This window comes from Alexandromys fortis, unplaced genomic scaffold (assembly GCF_014885135.2).
Source record: "Alexandromys fortis isolate MF-2015 unplaced genomic scaffold, M_Fortis_MF-2015_v1.1 scaffold_87, whole genome shotgun sequence".
Classification (NCBI taxonomy): domain Eukaryota; kingdom Metazoa; phylum Chordata; class Mammalia; order Rodentia; family Cricetidae; genus Alexandromys; species Alexandromys fortis.
In genome coordinates this window covers 131,162-154,001 of record NW_026067971.1, presented here as the reverse complement: position 1 = coordinate 154,001, position 22,840 = coordinate 131,162, and the positions used below count along the sequence as shown (strand labels likewise).

The 22,840-nt window shown below is 38.2% G+C and overlaps 1 gene segment (V, D, J or C); it reads right to left on the bottom strand.

The window, feature by feature from the left end:
• Positions 1-643: 643 nt before the first annotated feature.
• On the bottom strand, positions 644-10,865 carry LOC126509639 (T cell receptor alpha variable 22-like). The segment is given in 3 exon segments: positions 644-792; positions 10,225-10,638; positions 10,814-10,865. Coding segments are annotated over 3 exon segments (615 nt in total).
• Positions 10,866-22,840: the final 11,975 nt, after the last annotated feature.

Here is a 22,840-nt window from a genome sequence, read left to right as displayed (position 1 = left end):
TTTTTTCAGCAAGGCAGTCACATATTGCTTCCTCTGTGTCGGGATGATGACTGCAGACTGAAACTTCCCTCTTCCCAGAATTCTCGTTGCCCTAGCTCTACTTTCTGCCTGACTACTGGCCAATCAGCATTTATTTAAAATACAAATGAAAGGATAAAGACCATTGTCCCACAGCAGATTTTTTCATCAGTTTTTACTCTGGTTTACACAGAAATAAACTTTTTTTTTTTCAAATGAAGAAGAGTCAGAAGTTCTCATTCTCTTCTCTCTGTGGAACTGGAAGTTGTGCTATCAGCTGCCCTGCAGGCATGTCTGTCTATCTGCTGTCAGCGTTCTTGCCCAGGCTCAGCATTCCTTTCCCACCCCTGCTGGGCTCCTCAGCCTTCTCTTTCCCCTGTAGGGCTTCTACTCATTCCTGTGCAGAGGCCTCTTTAGAGGATGCTGCTGCTCCCCTCCCCCACCAGGCAGATATTGCACAGGTGCAGCCCTGTCTGTCACAGTGTGCTTCTCTCAGGATACAGTGATACACAGCAGCATCGCTCAGGCTGACCCGAGGCAGGATCAAGGTACTTGACTTTCTGTCAGAGGGAATAGCCAGAAAGGCCATTCTATTGCTTGTGTTTTGTTGTAGTCCTTGAATCACTTATTCTGGACCTCGAAGAGGAACCTGTCGGTACCAGTAAATGTACTCGCTCCCACTGATGGCGGAGTGGCTACAAGGCAAGTGTACAGTTTCTTCTTCAATACTTTCCATTGAATCTGGCTGTGTAGTTTTAGCATCAACTACAATACCTAAGGAGTTAAGAAGCAACAGATCAACTTTGGACCATTCAATACCGAAGTGTCTAAGTGTCAGGCTCTCAGATGCCTCAGAACTCTTCTCCCGAGTTCTGCTGCTGGGTACTGTATGTTGCTCAGGACCAGAGGAAATTGCTAAAATTTACTCTTTCACCGTGCAGAATCACACAGCCAAGGAAAAGATGCCCACGTCCCACTTTCCTCAAACTTAATGAGCCTGGAGCTTCTTGTATATAAGTCCACAAGTGGGATACGCAGCTGCTCATGCTGAAAATGCTCAGACTAAAGAATCTTACAGACACCAATTCTCTCCAGCACCTTGGAAAATCACAGAGGGAGAAGTAGAGGCAGCAGACATATTTCTTTGTCTTTATGTACAAAAATCATCCTTCTGTAGGTCCAGAACACTTACCCAAAGTCAGGAGAATAGGAATTCCACTCATGCACCTCATAGTTAAGAGCAAGTAGAAGTTCTATGGTCTGAGCACAGAATCTGTGTATGATGGGAGGATGGGAGGCCTCAAGCCACAAACCAGCACTTTCCAGCATTGCCCCTCCTCAAGAACCCTTCTTTGTAGGTGGCTCTAGTCATGTGTCTTTTGGTTGGGTCTATCTCTACCTCCAAAGTTTAAATATAACATTTAAAGATGAAAACAATTTTCTTGCAAAATCCCCAATTAGAGTTTTTTGTTGAGATCATTTCAAGGCTTAAACTCAACAAGGATTTGTCTGAATATACGAAACCTTTCAAAGGAAACTCTACTCCCCTTGTTTATAGGACAGGCAAAACTCAGTGTCAATTGATAGTTTAGTGTGCTGCTGAACTGATAGGAATTGTTCTTTATTTCAGAAATTCTTATTGAGCTTTGTGCTATAAGAATAAGAAGGACTTCCTATTTATATTGATAATATAAAAGTCTTAGGAGCAGAAATAAATTAACCTTTAGAAATGCCAACTTCTTTTTTCCATCAAAATTATGATAAACCAAGTTAAAAATGAAACAACACTGTAGAAGAAACTATTTGTAACATACTTAATGAAAATAGTTTCTTAAGTGCCTAACAGTGCATGATCAGTATGGCAGAAAAAAAAAAACATGATAAAAGTAAAGTTCTCTGGTGTTCTAGCCTCCTAGGTGGACTCCTGCAAAAAAGATTCTGTCTCCTACTTCTTCTAACTGGGATTACTGTCTAGACACCAATGACTTGCTTGCCCATGACAATCTTCTGTGAACCGTGCTCTAACACAAATCTCACCTCTAACCTCACCTGGCAGTGGTATGCCTTGAAGAGAGTAAATAGGAAAGAAAAGAAATGAGGGGCAAGAAAACAATATTTGGAGAAGAAAATAAAACAATGTCATTTGACAAGGGAGGTAGAAATACTTCCACTAGTTTATCAAAAGTGATTACTGGAAATATGGGCAGGAATAAAACTTAAATCATTCCTTCTGCTCTGTTATAAAACTGAACTTGTTGATATTCAGTAACAATAAATATTTAGTTATTTAAAATTGACCTCTATGTTAATTACTTGTCCTATTGATTACTTGTCAAACTAGAGATTGACCCCCTGGCTTTGCTGAATGTTCAGCAAATGCTCTAACTCTGAATTACATCTCCAATCCATATAGATTTCTTTCCTTTATCTCATTTTATCTTCCTTTCTTTTTTTCATTCTTTCTTTTGAGACTAAGTCTTACTCTATTGCTCAGGCTTTCTCACAACATGCTCCCTACTCCCACATCCACTTTTCTAGGAGTTATTACTGTCAGCGGTTGCTTGGGGATGTCATTTTCTTCAGTAGTGCAGCCAGTGGGGGACTAATTGGGAAGAAAAATCCAGAGGGAAAAGAAAGTGTCTAACAGAGAGTAATGGAGGACGTCGTGAATATAATCACAACATAGTGTATATATGTATGAAACTGCCAAAAATCAAACAGAAAAGAAAAATGATCGAATAAAAATTCATCATCTCAAGGGAACAAAACCTTAGTTTCCAAGTGGCTGAGGCTGCATGGCCATGCCTTGCTCCTCCCTCACTTTCCCTGGGTAAGGGCTGGGCTCATCTGTCTGTTTTGCCATTTACAATGAGCTTCCTCATGTGTTTAAATCTGTCAATGCACTCACTATGTGTTTATAAAATGATAAGGTGACAGAAGGGATGAAATCCTCTGTACACCCATGGACAGCCTTGTCTCGGCCTGGAAGGAGCTTAGTTTCATAGCCCCCTCTGGTGACTGTTCAAGGGAACACCTTTCCTGAAAACTAAAATCCAGGATGGAGTTTTTGATATGGTCCCTCCTTCTACTGAAGAGATTCAGTGGAGAGTTTCCTGTCACTTTCTTCAAAGAAAGACTGAATTATTTGCATGTATTCGGAAACTGGAATTGTTTCTCTGATGTTTTCTCAAGGACCAAATTAATTTTGCTCTCCTTTTTTTTTTTTGTTTTTTGATTTGAAGGTAGCTTCAAGCCCATGCTCTTTGTCACAAGGCGTAGGATTTGACAGTCGACGAACTGAGCAATAATCTAACAGGCAGATGCAGTAGTTAAGGCTTATTCATCACAGGACCAAGAGAAGTTATGTGTGATGACTCAAAATGACTCCAATTTAATGTTTCTACTGTCCCAGGGGGTATTTTGAATAAATCACTTCAACACTAAAAGTATATGTAAAATTCAAATGTCATACTGATTCTCATCCTTCATCATCCAAAATCACAAATTTAGAACAGGGAAAGCCTGGTTGTGACAATGTAACAATGTTTGACATGACAACTATGTATTCATACTTAATACATTTTCACTGTGCTCCCATTGTGTGTGGCTAGTCAGGTGATGACAGTCATTAAGTGCCAGTCCATATGAAAAGAAAAGGCTGTGGTTGAGAACAGAGATCAGACCAACGTGAGACCCTTTCATCTAGAGTCCATTACTGTTGTGCTCAAATGGTGTGGATAATCAAGACTGATTTAAAAGGACAATAAATATTTCAGCATCCTTTGTTGTTATCTGTTTTATGTGATAGTTCTGTTGAGATAGGAATCATGTACTATATGATTTTACAAATACGATATAATTCCAGAGCTTTAGTGCATTCACAGAAATATACATCCGTCTTCATAATTAATCATAGAATATTTTCACCATCCCTCTAGGAAAGTGGTTGCCAACCTTCCTAATGCTGTGACCCTTTAATATGGTTCCGCATGTTGTAATGATCCCCAAGCATAAAATTTTCCTTGGTATTTCAAAATTTTGCTAATGTTATAAATTGTAGTGTAAAAATATGTATTTTCAGATGGTATTAGTCGAACTCTGTGAAGGGGTCATTCGACCTTTCCCCACAAAGGAGTCGTGTCCCACAGGTTGAGAACCACTGCTCTAAAGGAGGCTTTGCTCATGAGCAGTCACAGATGATTTCTGCCCATGCAATGCCCTCTAGGCAACCCCTCATCTACTTTTTATCTCTGCAGAATTTCTGAGCAGTTCATAGACATGAAGTTACATAATACATGCCCTGAGACAGTAGGTCTCTGCTCACTGTCTCAGCTGCTGATAACAAAAGATGTGGACACATGAGGAAACAAGTAAAGGCAGACTTTATTAAGGAAATTTAAGGACAGGAGAGAGGTTAAGGAAGAGTAAGGGAAACTCCTGTGAGTGGGAGGGGTGTTGAGAGGAAAATCCGTAGAACAGCCCATCTGGGCATCTTTATGACACACTTCAGGCACTGGACAAAGGCTGAGGTCATTTCTACTGAGACTGGTTTTTCCTCTGTGATTACTGTGGGCTGAGACAGTTAGGAATTCCACACTGGGTTCCTCCTCTTTTGACCCAACTGGGGAGATGATGACAATGCTCTGTTCGCATGCTGTTCACCTCATTAGGGAACAGTCACATTTTGAAGCTCTCTTTCTCTCTGTCTATTTACTTTGCCAGGTGTTCCCCTTGGCTGTTTATTGACTACTAGCCTGGGCCTCTACTGAAGATTGTCAATATTGTCAATCTTACAAGTGCTGCTAGTCTCCAGTCTTGGGAAGGAGGTATCTAATAGCCACAAATTAATAATATATGCTTTGTCTTTGGTTCGTGTGACTTGCATATAGAGTTTTTTATAGCTAATAACATGTGCTCTTGGTCTCCCCAGTAACGGCCCTTCACTCTTCCATGGTCTGCAGTAGTCCACTTTCTGGATAGGTAAAATCTATATAGAAGTTTTTAGTCTGTTTTAATTAGTCACATTAGAAGGAAAAACAAGTGAAAAGCAATGTTCTTATTTGCCTATGTTTTAGGGGTAGGATCCAACTGGCTGCTCATAGTTTTCTAGGAATCCTGTCTTTTCTCTCACCTGCTCATCTTGGCTGTACACCCAGCTGTGTAGTAAGAAGGGTCACTTGTATGTTCCTGGCTGACCGGCTAGCTTAGCCCCTAAATAATAACACATAAACTCTATTAATTAAAACACTGCTTGGCCCATTAGATATAACTCTTTATTGGTTAACTCTTACATATTAATTTAACCCATTTCCATTAATCTGTGTATCACCATGAGGTTGTGGCCTACCAGCAAAGATTTGTCATGTCTGATTCTGGCAACTCCGTGGTGTCCCTCTGACTCTGTCTTCTTCCTCCCAGCATTTAGTCCAGTTTTTCCTGCCTATCTAAATTCTGCCTTGCTATAGGTCCAAAGCAGTTTCTTTTTTTTTTTTTGCATTTGAATCAGATCTCTGTTTTTTATTTATAAAGTAGAGACACAATAACTATCTATGATACATTAAAAATATAAAATAAGACTCATTGTATATTCCCTAAATAAGACTTTTTTTTCTGTTGTCATATTCATGCGGCCCATGACTTTTTGGTTTAAAATGTTAGAAAATCTTGGACTTCTTGCTCAGCAATTACATTAGGAGACTTTTCATCCTGACCCAATGTCCACGATGGCCACTGAATCTTTTATTTCATCCTCCCTCACCTAAGCAACCATTTTCCCTTAGGTTTTAAGTACATTTTGCTCAGAACAGCCACCTGATGTTTCTCTCTCCTCCCGCGACATCTTTCTTTTGCCAGAATAATCCTCCAGAGGCATCTGGCCATATATATTTTTTCTTCTTCAAAATATCAATTGCTTGCAAGAGTCTATTAAATTAAATTAAGCCTCTTTCTGAAGGAGGCTTACACAAATTTACACAAATTAATGAGATCTGACTTTTCTAGTTCCTTCTATTTCAGCAGTATTCTTATACTTAATTGCAGCCCTCAAACTGGATTTCCAGTATTCTTGGACACACTGTGCTTTCTTAAAGCATGGTCTCATCTTTATTCTTTACCAGTCTCAAGAGGCTTTCTTGCTACCACTTTGAAACCATCCTTGTTTTTTTTTCTTTTTTCCAGACAGGAAGCATGGGTACCTTGGTCAAACCTGGTTTCATCATGACCACCGCTGAATCTGTTGCCTTGATATTCTTTGCCTATCGTGTGGGCTATCATTTATTATTGGTGTTATTTCCCCCCCTAAAGAGGTGGAGGGTTATCCAGGGTACTCCTTAATAGAGCTACAGTAATATTTCAAGTATCTCTCTAGTTTAGGACCTAGGTTTAAAGCTGGGAAAAAATAAATCAGGCAGGATCAGATGATGGGGGATCAAAGGGAATTATACTGCAAAGATATTCATCCTTTGTCGTTCTAAATGAATTATTCTAAATCATAGACATCTATGGGAAGATTTTTTTTCCCCGTCTGTGTTGAGAAAGCTGTTTTACATCATGGAGACAGATACAGAAAAGCATTTTAAAAGATAGCTGGGTGGTGGTGGCGTACATCTTTAATCCCAGCATCGGGAGGCAGAGGCAGGCAGATGTCTGTGAGTTCGAGGCCAGCCTGNCCCTCCCCCTCTCCCAATCAAGTCCCCCTCCCTCATCAGAACAAAGAGCAATCAGGGTTCCCTGCCCTGTGGGAAGTCCAAGGACCACCCACCTCCATCCAAAGCAGTTTCTTTATTCATTAATGGTAATCAAAGCACACAGAGGGGATTCCCACATCACTTTCCATTTTCTGTTTAAATAAAAAGGAAGTCTTTAACTTAGTAAAATTACATATAACAAAACAGTTATCAAGCAAGAATTATAGTTACAATATTAATATCTACTTTATCTTTTATCATAACTAAGGAAAACTATAACTATAAATTCTTTAACTTCATCAAAGACTTCAGAAGGGTAAGATATATAAGTAAACAGGAAACACATTGTAAACAACTTTCAAATCTCTAGAATTGACAGAGACATCTCATTGCCTGGACAGTCATCAAAAGGTTTTTGTTTTTTGTTTTTTGTTTTTTTGTTTTTTTGTTTTTTTTTTTTTGTACCATTGAGGCATCCATCTTCAGCCTACAAACCCATAGTATTCAACAGAATTTTTAAGAAGCAGAAATTTCAAAGACAGGTCTGCCTATATTGGCAGTTTGTAAGTCACATTTTCTTTGTATCTTTCACAATGTCTTGTAGACTCTTTTATGAAGCAGGAATCCCAAAGGATCCTCTCACCTTTAGGCAAGTTTAGCAATCATTTTTTTGTGTGTCCAGTTAAGCATTCCAGACAAGAGCAGTTTCTTGCCCAAAAGCCAATGGTGCCAAGATAAACAAGCTCTGAGTGAAGTGTCTTTGGTGCTCAACATTCTCTCAGGAATATCTTGGTGCTGTTAAAAGCAATCATATCTCATGTCAACAGAACCCTAAATTATTTAAACGTCATGTTTTACAGATCCTTGAAGTGGTTGAAGATTACTTATTTAGACAGAATGCACTCTCTGTGTATGTAAAGAACCTAATTGATCTGACTATGTACAACAAACATGAACAACTATTATACTGACATGTATTTTTTAATAGGTGTAGGACTTAAAGACTAAAACTTCATGTCAGAATATTAAATAATCTGTAAACAAATGTGCAACAAATGAGGACAATGATCTTAAAATGTAAACAATCTATAAGTATCTTGATCAGAGGTAGGAGTAATATATAATGCAATATGAAAATATATTCTAAAAGTTGTATCAATATACTAAATGTCCTAAACAGAGGTAGAAGCAGACACATAAACAACCTGACAGAATAATTTTGCATAGGTGTACAAGTAATGTAAACAAAATAACAATTATAATTTGAACTTGTATCAACATACAAAAACTACAGCAATGCAAATTATTCACAAATAATAGCTCACAAGTATTTACTCTATTACCCATTATTATTATTCTTTTTTGTTGAACAAACATAGTTTTCACCCTAACCCTCTATCTAGTACAAGTAATAATCAACAGCCTTTGGATGATTGCTTAGGTAGCTAATTGTCTCTGTCATAGTTTGCTCACTTTGGAAGCTGCCTGATTACACTTCTTGCCTGCTCAAGTAATATTACTTCCCTTTTAGGCTTTTGATGGGGTTGAAGATTGGATAACTGTAGCTACATTCCTCTTATGATTTAGCCAAGCTTATTTCCGATACAAGATTTAGGCTCTTTAAAATAAGATTCTTATTAAAACATTTATCATGTGTTCTTTGCTTAATATTGCTCAGGTTGTTTGTAATTTAATATTTGATATCTGTTCCTATTGCATATAGTTTTGTATTGGATTTGGATCACTCTTGTTTAGACAAAACAGGGAGATGATGAGGAAAGCCTTATTAACCAATAATCTTTAAGAGATTGAACCTAGTTTAGGCATGGCTTTCTGGGACCGGGAGATAAAAATCTGTATACCACCCAGGTACACTCTCTGTCTAGTTTTCCCCATGGTCAAGCAGATCTTGGATCTTTCATGCCTATGGCATGAGTTTTTCCCCTTATAGTAAATAAAATGTATTTGTCTATCTTTAAGCTAGACTTGTTATTTCCATATCTAGTTAACAGTGGTACAGCTGTGAGCCCTTCATGTCAAATTTTGTATTTTTATGGATTTTTGTGTATGCATATGTCTTTCAACTAATATGTTTTTCTCATGTTTTTTGCTTATTTTTTCTCTTTGCTTTGTTTTTTTTTTCTGGTTTGCTTGTTTATTTGCTTGTGTGTTTTCTACAGAGATGGAGAAAGATGGTGTAATGGTAGATGAGTGGGGAGGTGGGGAGAATCAGGAAGGAGATGAGGAAAAGAAAACTGATCAGAATATATTTTCTTGAAAAAAGACATATTTTCAATTGAAACAAAACAAAAGAATAACAGTGGTACGGACTGAGTCTTTCATGCTCAAAGAGCCCCAGGTTTACACAGAATGGAGCTATTGGTTCTTGTTATCAGATAGATTGGATGACATCCTTTGGAGACACAACATGCAGAGCTGAAAATAGTTGATTGTCCATGAGGCGACTGTTCCTGCAGGAGTCAAGTAATGACACAATGCTAAGGGAGAAATGGGACAGCAGAGTTTCTTTTTATTCATGTTCACTTATTATCTAATCATTTTATAACATTTTTCATGTAGCTTCTGCCTTGTAATGGAATTGAACAAGGGGCTTCCATGAATTCTTCTACATATATATATGTATATATATATACATATATATATATAGTGTCAGGCATAGAATGGCATTGGACTGGAGAGAAATTGTCTCATAGTATGGAAATTCACTTCTTCAGACATCTATCATACATGCCATTTCCATGTCAGGTCCCTGAAAAATTAGGAAGATCCTTTCTGGGTTTACAAACTCCCATAACATAAATGAATTGATATTTGATCTTGGGGAAATTAAATTTATAGTCAAATAAAATAAAATTGAACTTTGTTAATTATCATGTAATGAATTCATCCCCCATTGAGGGACATTTATTAGTTTTCCATTCAAAAGCAGTGCTTTATTGAGAAGTATTGCATGAATATTACATTGCAGATGTGTAAATATTTTGTAGAATCAATCGCTACAAGCATTATTGCAATACAAATTGCAAATATGTCTCTCTAGTTTATCATTTATCTTTTGCCTGTCATAATTTTTGATGTGAAAAATTTGTTTTATATTGCATAACTAAATGGATTGTGTTTTTTAAAATATCAAGACATTGTTAAAATCATATCATGTTTGATAATATTTGCTTGTCTTACCTTGTACAACATAATTTATTAAATCTTCAAACCTAATTTTTTCTCAACTTCATATTGAGCAGATTAGCTGTAAGAGTTGTTTTGTGCTCTCTAAATACAGGTTGAAAACAATCGTTCTCAGTTTCCAGTTCTGAGAAAAGACCAAGATGATTCTGGAGTGTGTCAGAGGGCTTATTTTGTGATGTTAGCACAAGCATTTGATAAAGTGTAGATTTTAGTCATGAGGCTGATGTTTCTGAGCATGTATCCTTCAAGTCAGTATCACCTCAGTAGGAGTTTAAGTATGGACTTCTGCAGTGGTAATTTTCTGTTTCCTCACTCCTTCTTTGTAATTGGTGGTCTGATAAAGCCTCCACTGTGAAAAGTCTCCTGTAGAGTCTCCCCATGTCAGGGCTGTAGCTGCATGAACAGCTGCAATTTGGGGCCAGGCTGCAGGCTTGATGGAAGCACTGTGCCTCTGCAGCACAGAAGTAGGTGCCTGAGTCCTCCAGCTGGGCATCCCTGATGTGCAGGGTGCTGTACCGCTCCTTGGAGTCAAATGTAGACTTTAACCTCCCCTTCACCTTTGTTCCTGGAGCCTGGTAAAAAAGATTGATGAAGCTGCCCCTACGATTCTGCTGGAACCACTGCAAACTCATGATGCTGGTAGAAAAATTGCATGACAGAGCAGAAATGGTTCCCTCGTAGAGTTTCAGAGCTGAAGGACTCTGCTGCACCTCAACTCCTCGCACCCCTGCTTGGAAACAGAAAAACAAACCAGAGTCAATGAAGGGTTTCCACCCACACCTGTCAAACATCCCAGGACACAGCATGAGGATGACTGCACAGGAGCTCTGTGTCAGCTCATTCCCCTCAACCACTGACATCTCTGCAGAATCCCTAAAGCAAATTAGGTGAATATAACTCACAGCAAATGTGCACCCACAGAATCCCCAGCACAGCTCCCAGTTTCCCCTCCATGGCCCCTGTTCAATTGCTGATGTTGTCTTCTCTCCAGCTATGAGAATGGCAAGTCTTGAGTTCAGAAATACTTGTGCTTACACACAAGATTCTCTCCTAATCACAGAGGATTCTCTTTCATATGAACAAGAAACCCCACCCACTTCCACCACATGTCTCTGCAAGGCAATTGCTCCACAACTGTGGAGGACAAAGATGTAGAGCCCAGGACACTATATTCCTAATGTAACTCTTCTTCTTATAAGGAGAGTTTGGAAAAAATATGTGAGAAAGGTGAATTCATATGCGCAGAACATTGGTATGAATACTAATGGCTCCAGTGGTTAGATGAGCCTTGCTTTCTGTCTTGAAATTTTTTTTTCATGCAGTATATTCTGATCATGGTCACATCTCCTCCATCATCTCCAAGAACTTCCACACCTTTTCACCCACCCAATTCCATATTCTTTCTTTTTCTTTCTCTTTAGAAATAAAGAGAGGAAAAGAAATAAAACCCCAAAAAAGCAGAATTTTAAAAAATAACAAATTAGAAACTCACACATAAAAACTCACAAAAGCACAAAATATATACAAACACAGACAAAAGATCAGTTAAGACCAAAAAATGCTCAAACTAAGCAGTGTCATACAACATCATCTTTGGATTCATTCAGTGTTGGCCATCTGATGCTGGGCATGGATCCACCCTTCAGTGTGGTCAATAGACCTAACAAAGAATTCCTGGCAGGTCTCTTAAATTATCCTATTTGACAAATCAGCATGTAGTGCACTATGTAGAATAAAAGGAATGTCTTGCAATTAAATCATCTTGTGCATAGAAAACGTTCCAAACACAGTTGTAGGCTATAAGAAAATCAAGACATGCTCCGCTCCTGTTTCCACCCTGATTTATTTTCCATCTCTTGTCTTCTGCCCAGCTCTTCCACTGTGCTGCACAGGAGAACACTGCTGATTCAGATCAGGCTATGAATGCCAGCTCCAATTCAGTGAGGCCCTGCCCTCCTATCCTTTCTTATAAAGTTTTTCTTTTTGGGTACTTATTTCTCTTCTTTCATATATATGTATTTCTCTTCTTTCACATATGAATTATGCATATATATTATATATGATATAAAGGGCATTGGAACAATTTCTATTTCTTTGCATTTAGGAAACTTTAAGGATAAAACCAAAAAAAAAAAAAAACAAGAAAGCAATGGAGATGTTTTCTCTGGAGTATCCATCCTCATAATGCCCAGTGAGATTCTACTTTGCTTACATGTTCAAAGATTTTTTTCCTTTCTTTTATTTTTATTAAAAAGAGAACAAACTATTTTCATTATACATAACAATCCAAGTTCCAACTCCCTCCCCTCCTCCCACTCCCTCCACTTTCCCTGCCCCCACCCCTGCTATCCACTGGTAAAGTTTTAGAATGGGGGATAAGTGGAGGGAGTGGGAGGAGGGGAGGGAGTTGGTAAGGCACATTGCTCTTGGGAAGGTCTAAAGCCCTCCCTACAATATCTAGGCTGAGCAAGGTATATATTCAGAGAGAATAGGTTCCCAAAAGCCTGTACATGCAGTAGGGATAAATCCTGGTGCCACTGCCAGAGGCCCTTTAGTCTGCCTCAGCCATGCAATGGTCAACCACACTCAGAAGGACTAGTTTGGACCTATGCTTGCTTCTTCCCTGTCCTGATGGAGTTGGTGAGCTCCCATTAGCTCAGGGAGACTGTTTCAGTGGGTGTACCCATCAGGGTCTTGACCTCTTTGCTCATATTCTCACTCCTCCCACTCTTCAACTGGACTTTGGGAGCTCCTTCCAGTGCTCTGATGCAGGTCTCTGCCTCTGTTTCCATCAGTTGCTGAATGAAGGTTCTATGATTACATTTGAGGTATTCATCAGTCTGACTAGAATGCAAGGCAAGTTCAGGTACCCTCTCCTTTATTACTTAGAGTCTTGGCTGGGGTCATCTTTGTGAATTCCTGGGAATTTCTCTAGAACCTTGTTTCTTGCTAGCCCTGGTAGGCTCCCTCAATCAAGATATCTCTTTCCTTGCTCTCATCTCTCTCCTTACTCCATCTCGACTATCCCGTTCCCTCAAGTTCTCCTCCCTTTCCCTTTTCCCCTCCTTTTCCCCTTATACCTTCCTTTCTCCCCTTCCCCCATGCTCCCAATTTCTTCAGACGAGCTTGTCTATTTCGACTTTCTACATGGGTCTATATATGTTTTTCTTGTGGTTCACCATGTTACTTAGCTTCAAAGAATTGTTTTTAAAATAGATTGCTAGACAAAATGGGTTCCAGTAAACAGGCTCTAGTTTTCTTTAGAATGACTGAAAACTAAAGATAGGTGTGATTTCTACACCATCACCCCTGCTTCTTGCTTTGTGACTGGATTGCTTTATGTCCTTAAGTCCCTTCTGGGATCTTCAAACTAAGATTTGTAATTCCTAGGCACTGCAGTGCCCCCTAGTGGACAGACACCACCAACAAAAGTGACTTTAGGCCATGTTCAGAAGTCTTATTAAACCAAAACTTTTCACCCCATCACTTCCTGGTGAAGGAAATGCAGATGGTCAAAAGACAAGAGTGTCTAGATGGAGTTCTCGAAAGAAGAAATAAAAATGTACAAGAAATATTTTGAAATTTTCATTATCTTTAGCAATTAGGGAAATGCAAATTGAAACAACTTTGAGATTTCATCGTGCCCCAGTATCTAAATCAATAAAATAACTGACAACAAATGTTGGTGGGGGGGGTGTTGTGTGTGGGAAAGGTACCTGCATTCACTATTAGGGAATGAAAATAGAGTTCCTCAGGAAATCAGTAAGGAGAATCTTCAAAAATTTAAAGATAAATCTACACACAATCCAGTTATGCCACTTCTCAGTTTATGTCCAAAGATCTCTACATCCTACTCAACAGATAGTTGCTTAGTTATATTCATTGCTGCTCTATTATCGTAACCAGGAAGTACAAACAATTTAAATTGACCCTCAACTGATGAATGGATAATAAAAATTATTGACTATTCTTCAATGTAAATAAAAATGGCATCATAAACTTTTCAGGAAGATGGATGTAACTAGAAAAGTTACAAAGTGAAGTCCAGCTTCTGTTGTTTTCCTGCAGACACAATCAGCCACATAATGTAGTTGTGCTTTAAGCAATGCCCACTTCGGAAATGATTCTCACAGATAGCAACACAGTCTCCTCCATTCTATAGAACCATGACTGAGCATTAGATAATTTTGAAAATAAGCAAAGAATTTCTGAGACAAAGCCAGACAGTGGATATTGTAGCTGGAACTGAGCTGTGCAAAGGCAGATGCATGAGATCATTCAAAGACCTAAGGAGAGACCTTGAGTCTGAGCCTTTCCACTGTTGTGGGTGTTTACGTTCAGCTCCCCATGCAGGCCCAGACACCGTGAACCCAGAACACAAATGTACACAGCCAAACTGCTCAGGTGCACAGAGGCTTTCTTCAGGTGGAAGGAAGACTCACGTTTGCTAAATTCAGTCTCAAAACCTCTCAAGCCACAGGGTCTACAGAATAATATCTGAGGAGACAACTGCAGTCCCTGGGTGCTGGACATACCAGAGCAGGTAAGGTGCGATACTTGAGGAATAGTGTCATCTCAGCTGCATAGAATATTCTTCAGACAGCGACACCACTAGTGTTAGACTGAGTCACTGACCGTGCTATGGAGTCTCCTAGAAAGGAATTGTAGGCCAGTAACTGCAGTGCGGATTTTACCGAGGACAGTCAGAATCTCAGGATACGGAGACCATAAGGAAGCTATACGCATTCAGGAGAGAGTGTACTCCCAGCACTAGGAGGAGCGCCAGGAGCACGGCTGAGCAAGAGGATGGCTCTGTCTTGGGAGAAGTCTCTTGAACAGGACAGGAAGGAAGTGACTGAAGGAAGCAGGAGTTGAAAATAGGAGTGAGGAAGAGTCTGCTGGAGAAGTGTCCTACTCAGCTAAAAACAATGGTGCTGCTAACACAGGTTGGAGAAATCTGATTCTTGTCACACACCTTTGCTAAAAACAAGCAGGGAAAAGAAGGATGAGATGTGAGCAGGTGGGGAAGATCTGAACTGAAGAACGCTGGTGAGTGCAGCAGTGCAGCAGCGCCCTCTGGAGGTCAAATGAGAAAAATGTCCTGGGTGTCCACAACCAGTCACCTGCTCTGTCCCCTTTTCACAGACAAAGCAAAACTTTCACAAAGTACATTGCTTCTTCTTCTAATCTGTGATGACATATTAGTTCAGAACTTTCTGTAAGCAGAATGGATTTTTAACATTTATAATGAAAGCAGTTTATGAAATGCGCCCCAGAATTCACGTGTAATAGTTTCAGGCTGAGTTTGAATAGTCATCACAGCTAGGGTGGTGATGTGTGATGGTAGGGATGTCGGCCTTGGTGGATGCTCTGCAGCACAGAGGCATTAGGAAAACACATGAAGAAAGAGTGCCTCTGCTCCCATGACAAGTTGTGACTCTAGATGGGAATGTTTTACTGCTAGAGTCAGAGGAACTAGAACCCTGAGACCTCCATGGCTAGTGAAATTACTGTCCTCCAGGAAAGAACTTGAGATGAAAGACTTGTGGATTTTTCTGGGTCAATGAACTGCATTGACTTAGTTATAATATGTGTTTTCTTTGATTCCAAAAACAAGAAGGAAGCTCTTCCCTTTGCTCTTTTCTCATCGATTCCTTCCTATAGAAATGGACTTTCCTGGAGATAGATAGTTCACCAATGCCTTTAATATGTGAACATTTAATCTATTAATGAGCCTGTGGAGTGTGTGTGCGTGTTCACATTCTCATTTCTTTCAGATTTCCCTTAACTTAAAGAACAACAGTATAAAGGAGAATAAATTCAAATCTACAAGTGTTAGGAAAATAAAGATCATCTAAGAAGTGTCAGAATTTCAAGCACTTCCAGAAGATAGAAGGAGCTAGAGTCATATTGAAGTTGGGTCTAAAGGGAAAACATAGAAAACAAGATGGACAATTCCTGCGGCCTTCTGCTTACTATGGTCATTTGCAGAGTCCAGCATGTGTGAAATCCAAGGGCACCATATTGCTTGGAGTAGTGCAGCTTTCTTGTCATTGGTGGAATACCGCAGAATTCTCCATTTTGTTATGTTGATAGAATCTAATTCCTAAATTGAAGAGTATCATCAATACAACATGAGTTACAAATGTCATATTTTTAGTAAAAATATTGTTAAATAAGCTATGAGATGACACAGTGTTGTAAATCCTTTGGCATACAACAGAAGTCCTGAGTTCAGAATTCTAGAACTCGTGTAAGGCTGGACATCGCAGTATATGTCCATAATCCTTTATCTTCTAGAGACATGGTTCTCATCCTATTGGTTGTGACCCCTTTGGGTTTCAAATGACCCTTTCACAGGAGTCTCCTAAGACCAACAGGAATATCAGATATTTACCTTATGAATCATAAAATTTATGAAGTAGCAATGAAGATGATCCTGTGGTTTGGGGGTTACCACAAAATGAGAAACTATATTAAAGTCTCACAGCATTAGGAAGGTTGAGATCTAGAACTAAATTGGCAGTAATGTTAGAACAGACTCCCAGGAAACTTTTGGAGTCAGATAGCCTAGAGTACTAAAGAAAATACCCTGTAACAAACAAGGTAGATTGTAAGGACCCACACCTCAAGTTTTTCTCTGACCATTATACATGCAGCATGCTACATGAATGCCCTTACTCATAGAGATGAACACACTCATACACTATACATAGACCTACACACAAATCACTTAGACAGAAGAACACACACAGAGCACATACACAGTTGACACACACATACAACACATGCATACACGTACCCCATGCAAACACATACTCACATGTACATATCATATAAACCACAAGCTATATACACACATCAGACACACACACCACACCAAAACGCATACAACTCACAGTAAATATATATTATTTTATAGGAGACCACAATTGAAAGATGGAACTATTAAAGGAACATTAGATATTTTAATGTTATGTTATATTTTAGATTGTAGTGTTAGCATTGCATCTTGGGGAACACAAAAGAAAGGTTAAAGTTTCAGTACTGATGGTTTGTGTGTCAAAAAGAAAACAGGTCAATTTGTACACGTCTTTGTCTATTTGAAATGAGCAAGAGTCATCTGAAAAGAGGGAATAAAGTGCAGATCACATTGGCACATAGGCAAATATGTGGATCATTTTCTGAGTTAATGATAATTTGAGAACACCAAACCCACTGGGGCAGTGGGACTCCCAGTCTAGTTCCGTATTCACAAGAACAAGCTGAGTGAGACTGAGAATCAAGCTATAAGCAGCATTCTTCTATGGTTCTACTTCATTCAGTTCCTGGCTCCAGACTTGAGTTTCTGTCCTGGCTTCCCTTAATGATGGACTATAACCTGTAATCCAACTGAACCACTTACTCTTCAAGTTTTTTTATTATTATTTTATCACAGCAGTAGAAAGAACACCAGGGTGGTGTATAAAAACTACTGTCTAAAGTCAGTGTTCCAGGAAGGACAGAAGCTGGGGTCTAGTGGACAGGCTGGGAAAGATCCAGAGAGGAGACATTGGGTGTTGCAACTGAGATGACAGAAACAAAATGGCAGGGTCTTAGTAGGCTCAGAAGGTAGAGATTTATTTTTACTTCCTAAATGTCTACTACCAGAATTTAAATTTTTCCGTGTGTTAGAACTTTGTGTTGTAAATGCTTTATTGAAATACTATTCAGACACTGTACAATTCAGCCATTTAAAGTGTATTCAGTGATTATTGTTTTTATCAGAGATCTATCTTAACATTATTAAATAGATTCCCTAGCACAAAAATAAACTCCAACCTAGACAGTTACTCCTACCTTCATCCCTTCAATCCGGCTATGGATAGAGTTTTATATAATAGCTATTACATAGGAATAGACATTTGTTCCATATAGTTTTTTGCAGGTGGCATCTCTCAATTGATTTAAAGTACATGTTGTAGCACAAATCAGATTGTAATTACTTTCCATTGATGTGCAACATTGCATTCCATGAGTAAGCTACATTTTTCCATCTATTTGTTGCAGAGACAATCACTGGGTTATTTCCACTTTGAACTTTTATCAATGTACAGATATGAACACTTGCATACTACTTATGTCATTCACCCTTTCAATTCTCTTTCATATATTACAAAAGGCTAAGTATCAGGGACTTGAGTAGCAGCCTAAGAACCCCCTCAGGGTCTAGCTAAGATTTGCTATGGCAGGCAAAACCTGGGTAACCCTCTTTCTGTGGGTTCTTTGTGTCCAGTTTATGCATCAGTCCAGGCAAGAGCAGTTTCTTGCCCAAATGGCTACCAAACTCCATAAGGAGCCTCTTCGATGCCCACCTTCCTCTTGAAGTAGATTGGTGCTGCCAGGAGCAGACGTGTCTCATTGTTCTGAAAAGCCCTAAGTTATTAAAACATTTAAAATGCCATAATCCGTAGTCTTTGAAAGATATGAAGAATGCCTATCTAACTGAAATATATCTCTATGTATCTAGAAAATCTAACTAACATGACTACAAGCTTTACTATCATCGATGATTATCCATTAACAACCTATATTTCCTAATTATACGGTACATTTTTAAATGAACTGCACAATCATAATACCTTAATCAAGATCAGAAATACATATACATATAACAAAATTGACCTTAAAATCCATACCAATGCAAATTATTCATATCTATATCATATCCCCCTTTAAATGTAAAAGAACATTTATAAACAATATTTGGGAATATGGACATTTCTTTTCAAACTGCTTCATGCTGAATGGGGGCGCTGTTAATCAGATCTTTCATGGTGTAACCTCTGTGCCAGGTTTGTCTTAGTTGGTAGTTGAGTGAAGTAACTTTTTGAAGGTGTTCACAACAACCTTTCAGGATGGCATGTTCTATCATATTGGGATAGAAGCAATCCACAGGGTTTAATCCTCTGTGAAAACAAAAGAAGAAAATCTTTTCCAAAGCATCATGTTCTTAGATCCAAATTCTAAAGTCATACCCTTATGATATCCATTCTGGTCTAGCTTGGCAGCCCATATAATGAAATGTCTCTCTGTATTTAGCTCCTTTACAGTCAAAAGAAAATAACTTTTTCTTTTATAATGTTGAAACTTTTTTCTTTGTATGTAACATGCTAATTTGTTTATTTAATAATTCACAACAATAAAAGTTCAAATGTATTTTTATAGATAGGATTATATGTTAATTAAAAATATGTATTCCTCAGTAACAGTAAAATGTTAATATAAATTACTACTTACATGCTGGCTACAGTGTCAAAGACATTTTACAAATGTGCTTTTTGTAAAAGTCTCTGATGCCTACCTAGGATGGCATTAGTTCTGCAAACACAAAGCCCATGCCTTGGTCCTCACAGGGAACACGAAAGCTCTTGAAATGGCAGCTTCATTCTTTGAAGCTTTTTCTCTACACAGAGACTTAATGTGGGTAGGAGCTGAAGGAGAATGGTCCGTAAAATATGAATACTGAATTTATTCTAGGATTTAATTATGTCTTTGAGTTCCATGATGAAATATATTTCATGCTGGGCTTGTAGTTCCCAGCTTCATGTTCCCGAGACAGGAGTCAGGGTGTTTGTATGTGCACACTTGTCTTCGTCAGTGTTTACCATTCAGGTGGACGAGATAATCTTCACACTAAAGTACAGACCCTTAAATTTTATTGTAATTCATTAAACCAGCTATGTATTCAAATTAAATTAGATTTATAAACCAGCCATATGAAGAAAAACATAACAGAAGCTCTGCAAGTGGCCAATCTTGAAAATTAAAAAAAAAGAATGTAAACATTAACAGATTTTTAAAAATATGTATGTAACTGAAATGTAAATTATACGTGTATGTAGACAGGGTCTCACTATGTAGTCACAGCTAGACTGAAATTCAGTTTTTAGACCAGGGTGGTTCAAACTCACAAATATCCTTCTGCCTCTGTGCCTGCTTCTCTAGTACAGGGATTACAGATGTGCACCACCACACCTGATACAGATGCAGCCAAGGTTTTTTCTTAATAAAATATTTCCATAATTAATAATATCACCTATATGCACTCCTACAATGAAAACATTTAAGTTTTATCTTCTAAAATGCATTAATATGTATTTTTTGTTGGTACACATGATTGAGCCCCAGTCAAGAGTCAGAATTCTTTTGCACCATAGAAAATCAGATGAGGATTTAGACACAAAAACACAAAGATCCATGACTGCAATGGTGGGAGTGGCTAGTACACATCTGGTGAGCTCCTCAATGGAGAAAGTTAGTTAAGAAAGGAATTAAATCATCAGGGAATTCTAGAGGGAAAGGTTAGTGTCCTAGCTACATTTTTAGGTGTTTAGTAAAGGCCTAAAAAGTTTATTTCTAGTGTGTCACCTTTTTTTTTTCTCTCCCAGCATGCATTGAATAAGCTAACCAAGCAATGAACTATATGAAGAGTCATGGAGAATCCATAGCTCTTGATCAGATAGCACACAAACCAGATGTTGTAATTGTTATGGGCCTACAGGCCTAGTGCACACATCTTAAGTGATAAATACAAAGTAAAGAACCAGGTCTCTAAATTATTAGTTCCAAAGTATGCTGTTATCAGCCATTCTTGTCAATAGATGAGTGTATTTATTGCCAACCAGAAGGAAGTATTTCTCTGGATCAGATAATTATCCTTTCTGCTGTCCTTGAGAGAAAAAAAGAAGCCACAAATTTCCTGAATTAAAATTATTAGTCAACTGAGGGGAAAGTGAGAATAAGGAGTTAAGAATCTTTTAAGTTGAGTAAAATTATAGCAGCAACTTTGGGCACAGGGTGTAATTCTATGTCCTTGGAGATCTATGAATATCTTAAATGGAATGTGCTTCCCTGGGCCTAAATACTGACCAAATGCCTGCTGATAAAGATAATTGCAAGAAGGCAGATCTCTTCACTTACCTAAAAAGAAGAAAGGAGACCTAGAATTGAGAAACTGTTTTCACACATAGCTATTGGAAAAGAGTTCTGAACTGTGGAGATTAATTCCCAAATATGAAACAGAAGGGAAGTCACCTACAGTGAAAAATCTATAGCAAAGGGCAGCCATTTTATTCACAAAGCAATAATGCCAAAAAGTCTTGAGTTTTGGTTTAGTCTTTATCAGATCCCTTGGTTGTGTTAAGTTGCTCATGAAAAGATGGCTGATCAATTACTGTATAAAGTAGTAGCTTGTAACAACAAAATTACCAAAGTCCCTCAACCCTGGACTTTACCCACATCCAGACCTGTTTGTCTGATAAGGTCTTCCTATGTTTTTGAAATTCCTACATGGTCTGTTAGCAAGGGTAATTGTGGGGGATTGACTCTATGTAAATTTGACTGTTAGAACAAAGAATGAATGTTATTTCTCTAAGGCCTTATGGAGTGGGGGAATGCCCATGCAGGAGAAGTTATACTGCTGAGATATTTTGGGAATGAATTGTATTTTGAAGGGAAGAATCATGGATTCACAAGGATTTTACAACTTTGACAGTGACTTTTCCAAAGACAAGTGTTTCCACAGCTCTGCTGAACAGGTTTCTCCATGTGGATGTACACTTCCAATGGATTAGTCTAATAAATTTATCCGCTTTACTTTTACTCTATAGTCTTGTGGGCTCCCTTAAACTAAAGTCCATTCTAGCCTTATAGTCCATGCCTGAATGCTTATAATCTGGACAGCATATCCCACGATAAAAAGACACCTTAACTTACAATGTTAGAAAAGCAAATTTCCATTAAAATGAAGGGGAAGTGGGGAAACTGTGGAAAAGGTGTAATTTTCAGCATCCAATGAACAAGGAAGTTCTCTAGAAATGGGGAGAGGATGACAGAACTTTATTCTAGAGATACTTAAATGATATCAAGAACCAAATTATCTGTGCAAAAGTACAAGCACTGTCTTTCAACTCAGAGGAAAGGTGATTACCACAGGAATTATAGAGTGCTATGTAAAATATGCCATAAAATTTAAAAAATGTTTCGATTTGCAATTGTGAAATGGAAGTCAAAATTGATATGCATGGTGCTAACTTTAGCAATACTTTCCCCCAACATAATATTACTATTAATTATTTTGGAATTTCACATGTTGCACCTCAATCCCACTCAGGTTCATGTGACTTCACTCATCTTTCAGGTTCATTCCACCACTTTTGTCACCTGCCCCCAAAAGAAAAAGAAAAATAAGAAAAAACACACCAAGTTTATTTTGTATTGTCCATATGCTCACTGGAGTATGGTTAAACTCCCAGGGACCAGTCCCTATAAGAGAGTCCTCTTCTGTGAGGGTCACTTGACCTACTCTCTGTGTCACTGAATCTTAATGGGTTCTTTCTGGAGGAAAACAAAAATGAGACAAAACAGATATGTATGTCACGTTAAAGACAAAAGCTCATGGATTAATTTAGAACTCAAGACTTTTCTGTCACGAAAGCGTGAAAAGTGTAATCACTTTACTTACTGAGTATGAGGAGTATCGTAATCACAAAGCCTGGGGAAGAGTCTATCTTTAGGGAATTCAATCGAATTCACACAGGAAATATCATAGTGTTAAGATGTAGAGAATAACCAGTTAAATGTGGTGATATTTGTTTAAAGACATGGAAAGAATGAGGTTGAGGTTCATTTATATTGGGTTGAGGATCATTGCTACTTTGAAGGCCCTATTTTCTCTGTTTTAAGTGAATGTCAATTTTAAGGCATTTTTTAATTAAAGTTTTTTTTCAGGGGAGAAATTGTAGTACATAAAAAATACTCAAATATTTTGGAATTCCAGGACAAGTGAAGAAACACCTAAGTTATTGCACTCTATTCTATGGAGTGATTTGAATTTTTTTCTTTTTTTTTTTCTTTTTTTTAATTTTTTATTTATTTATTAAAGATTT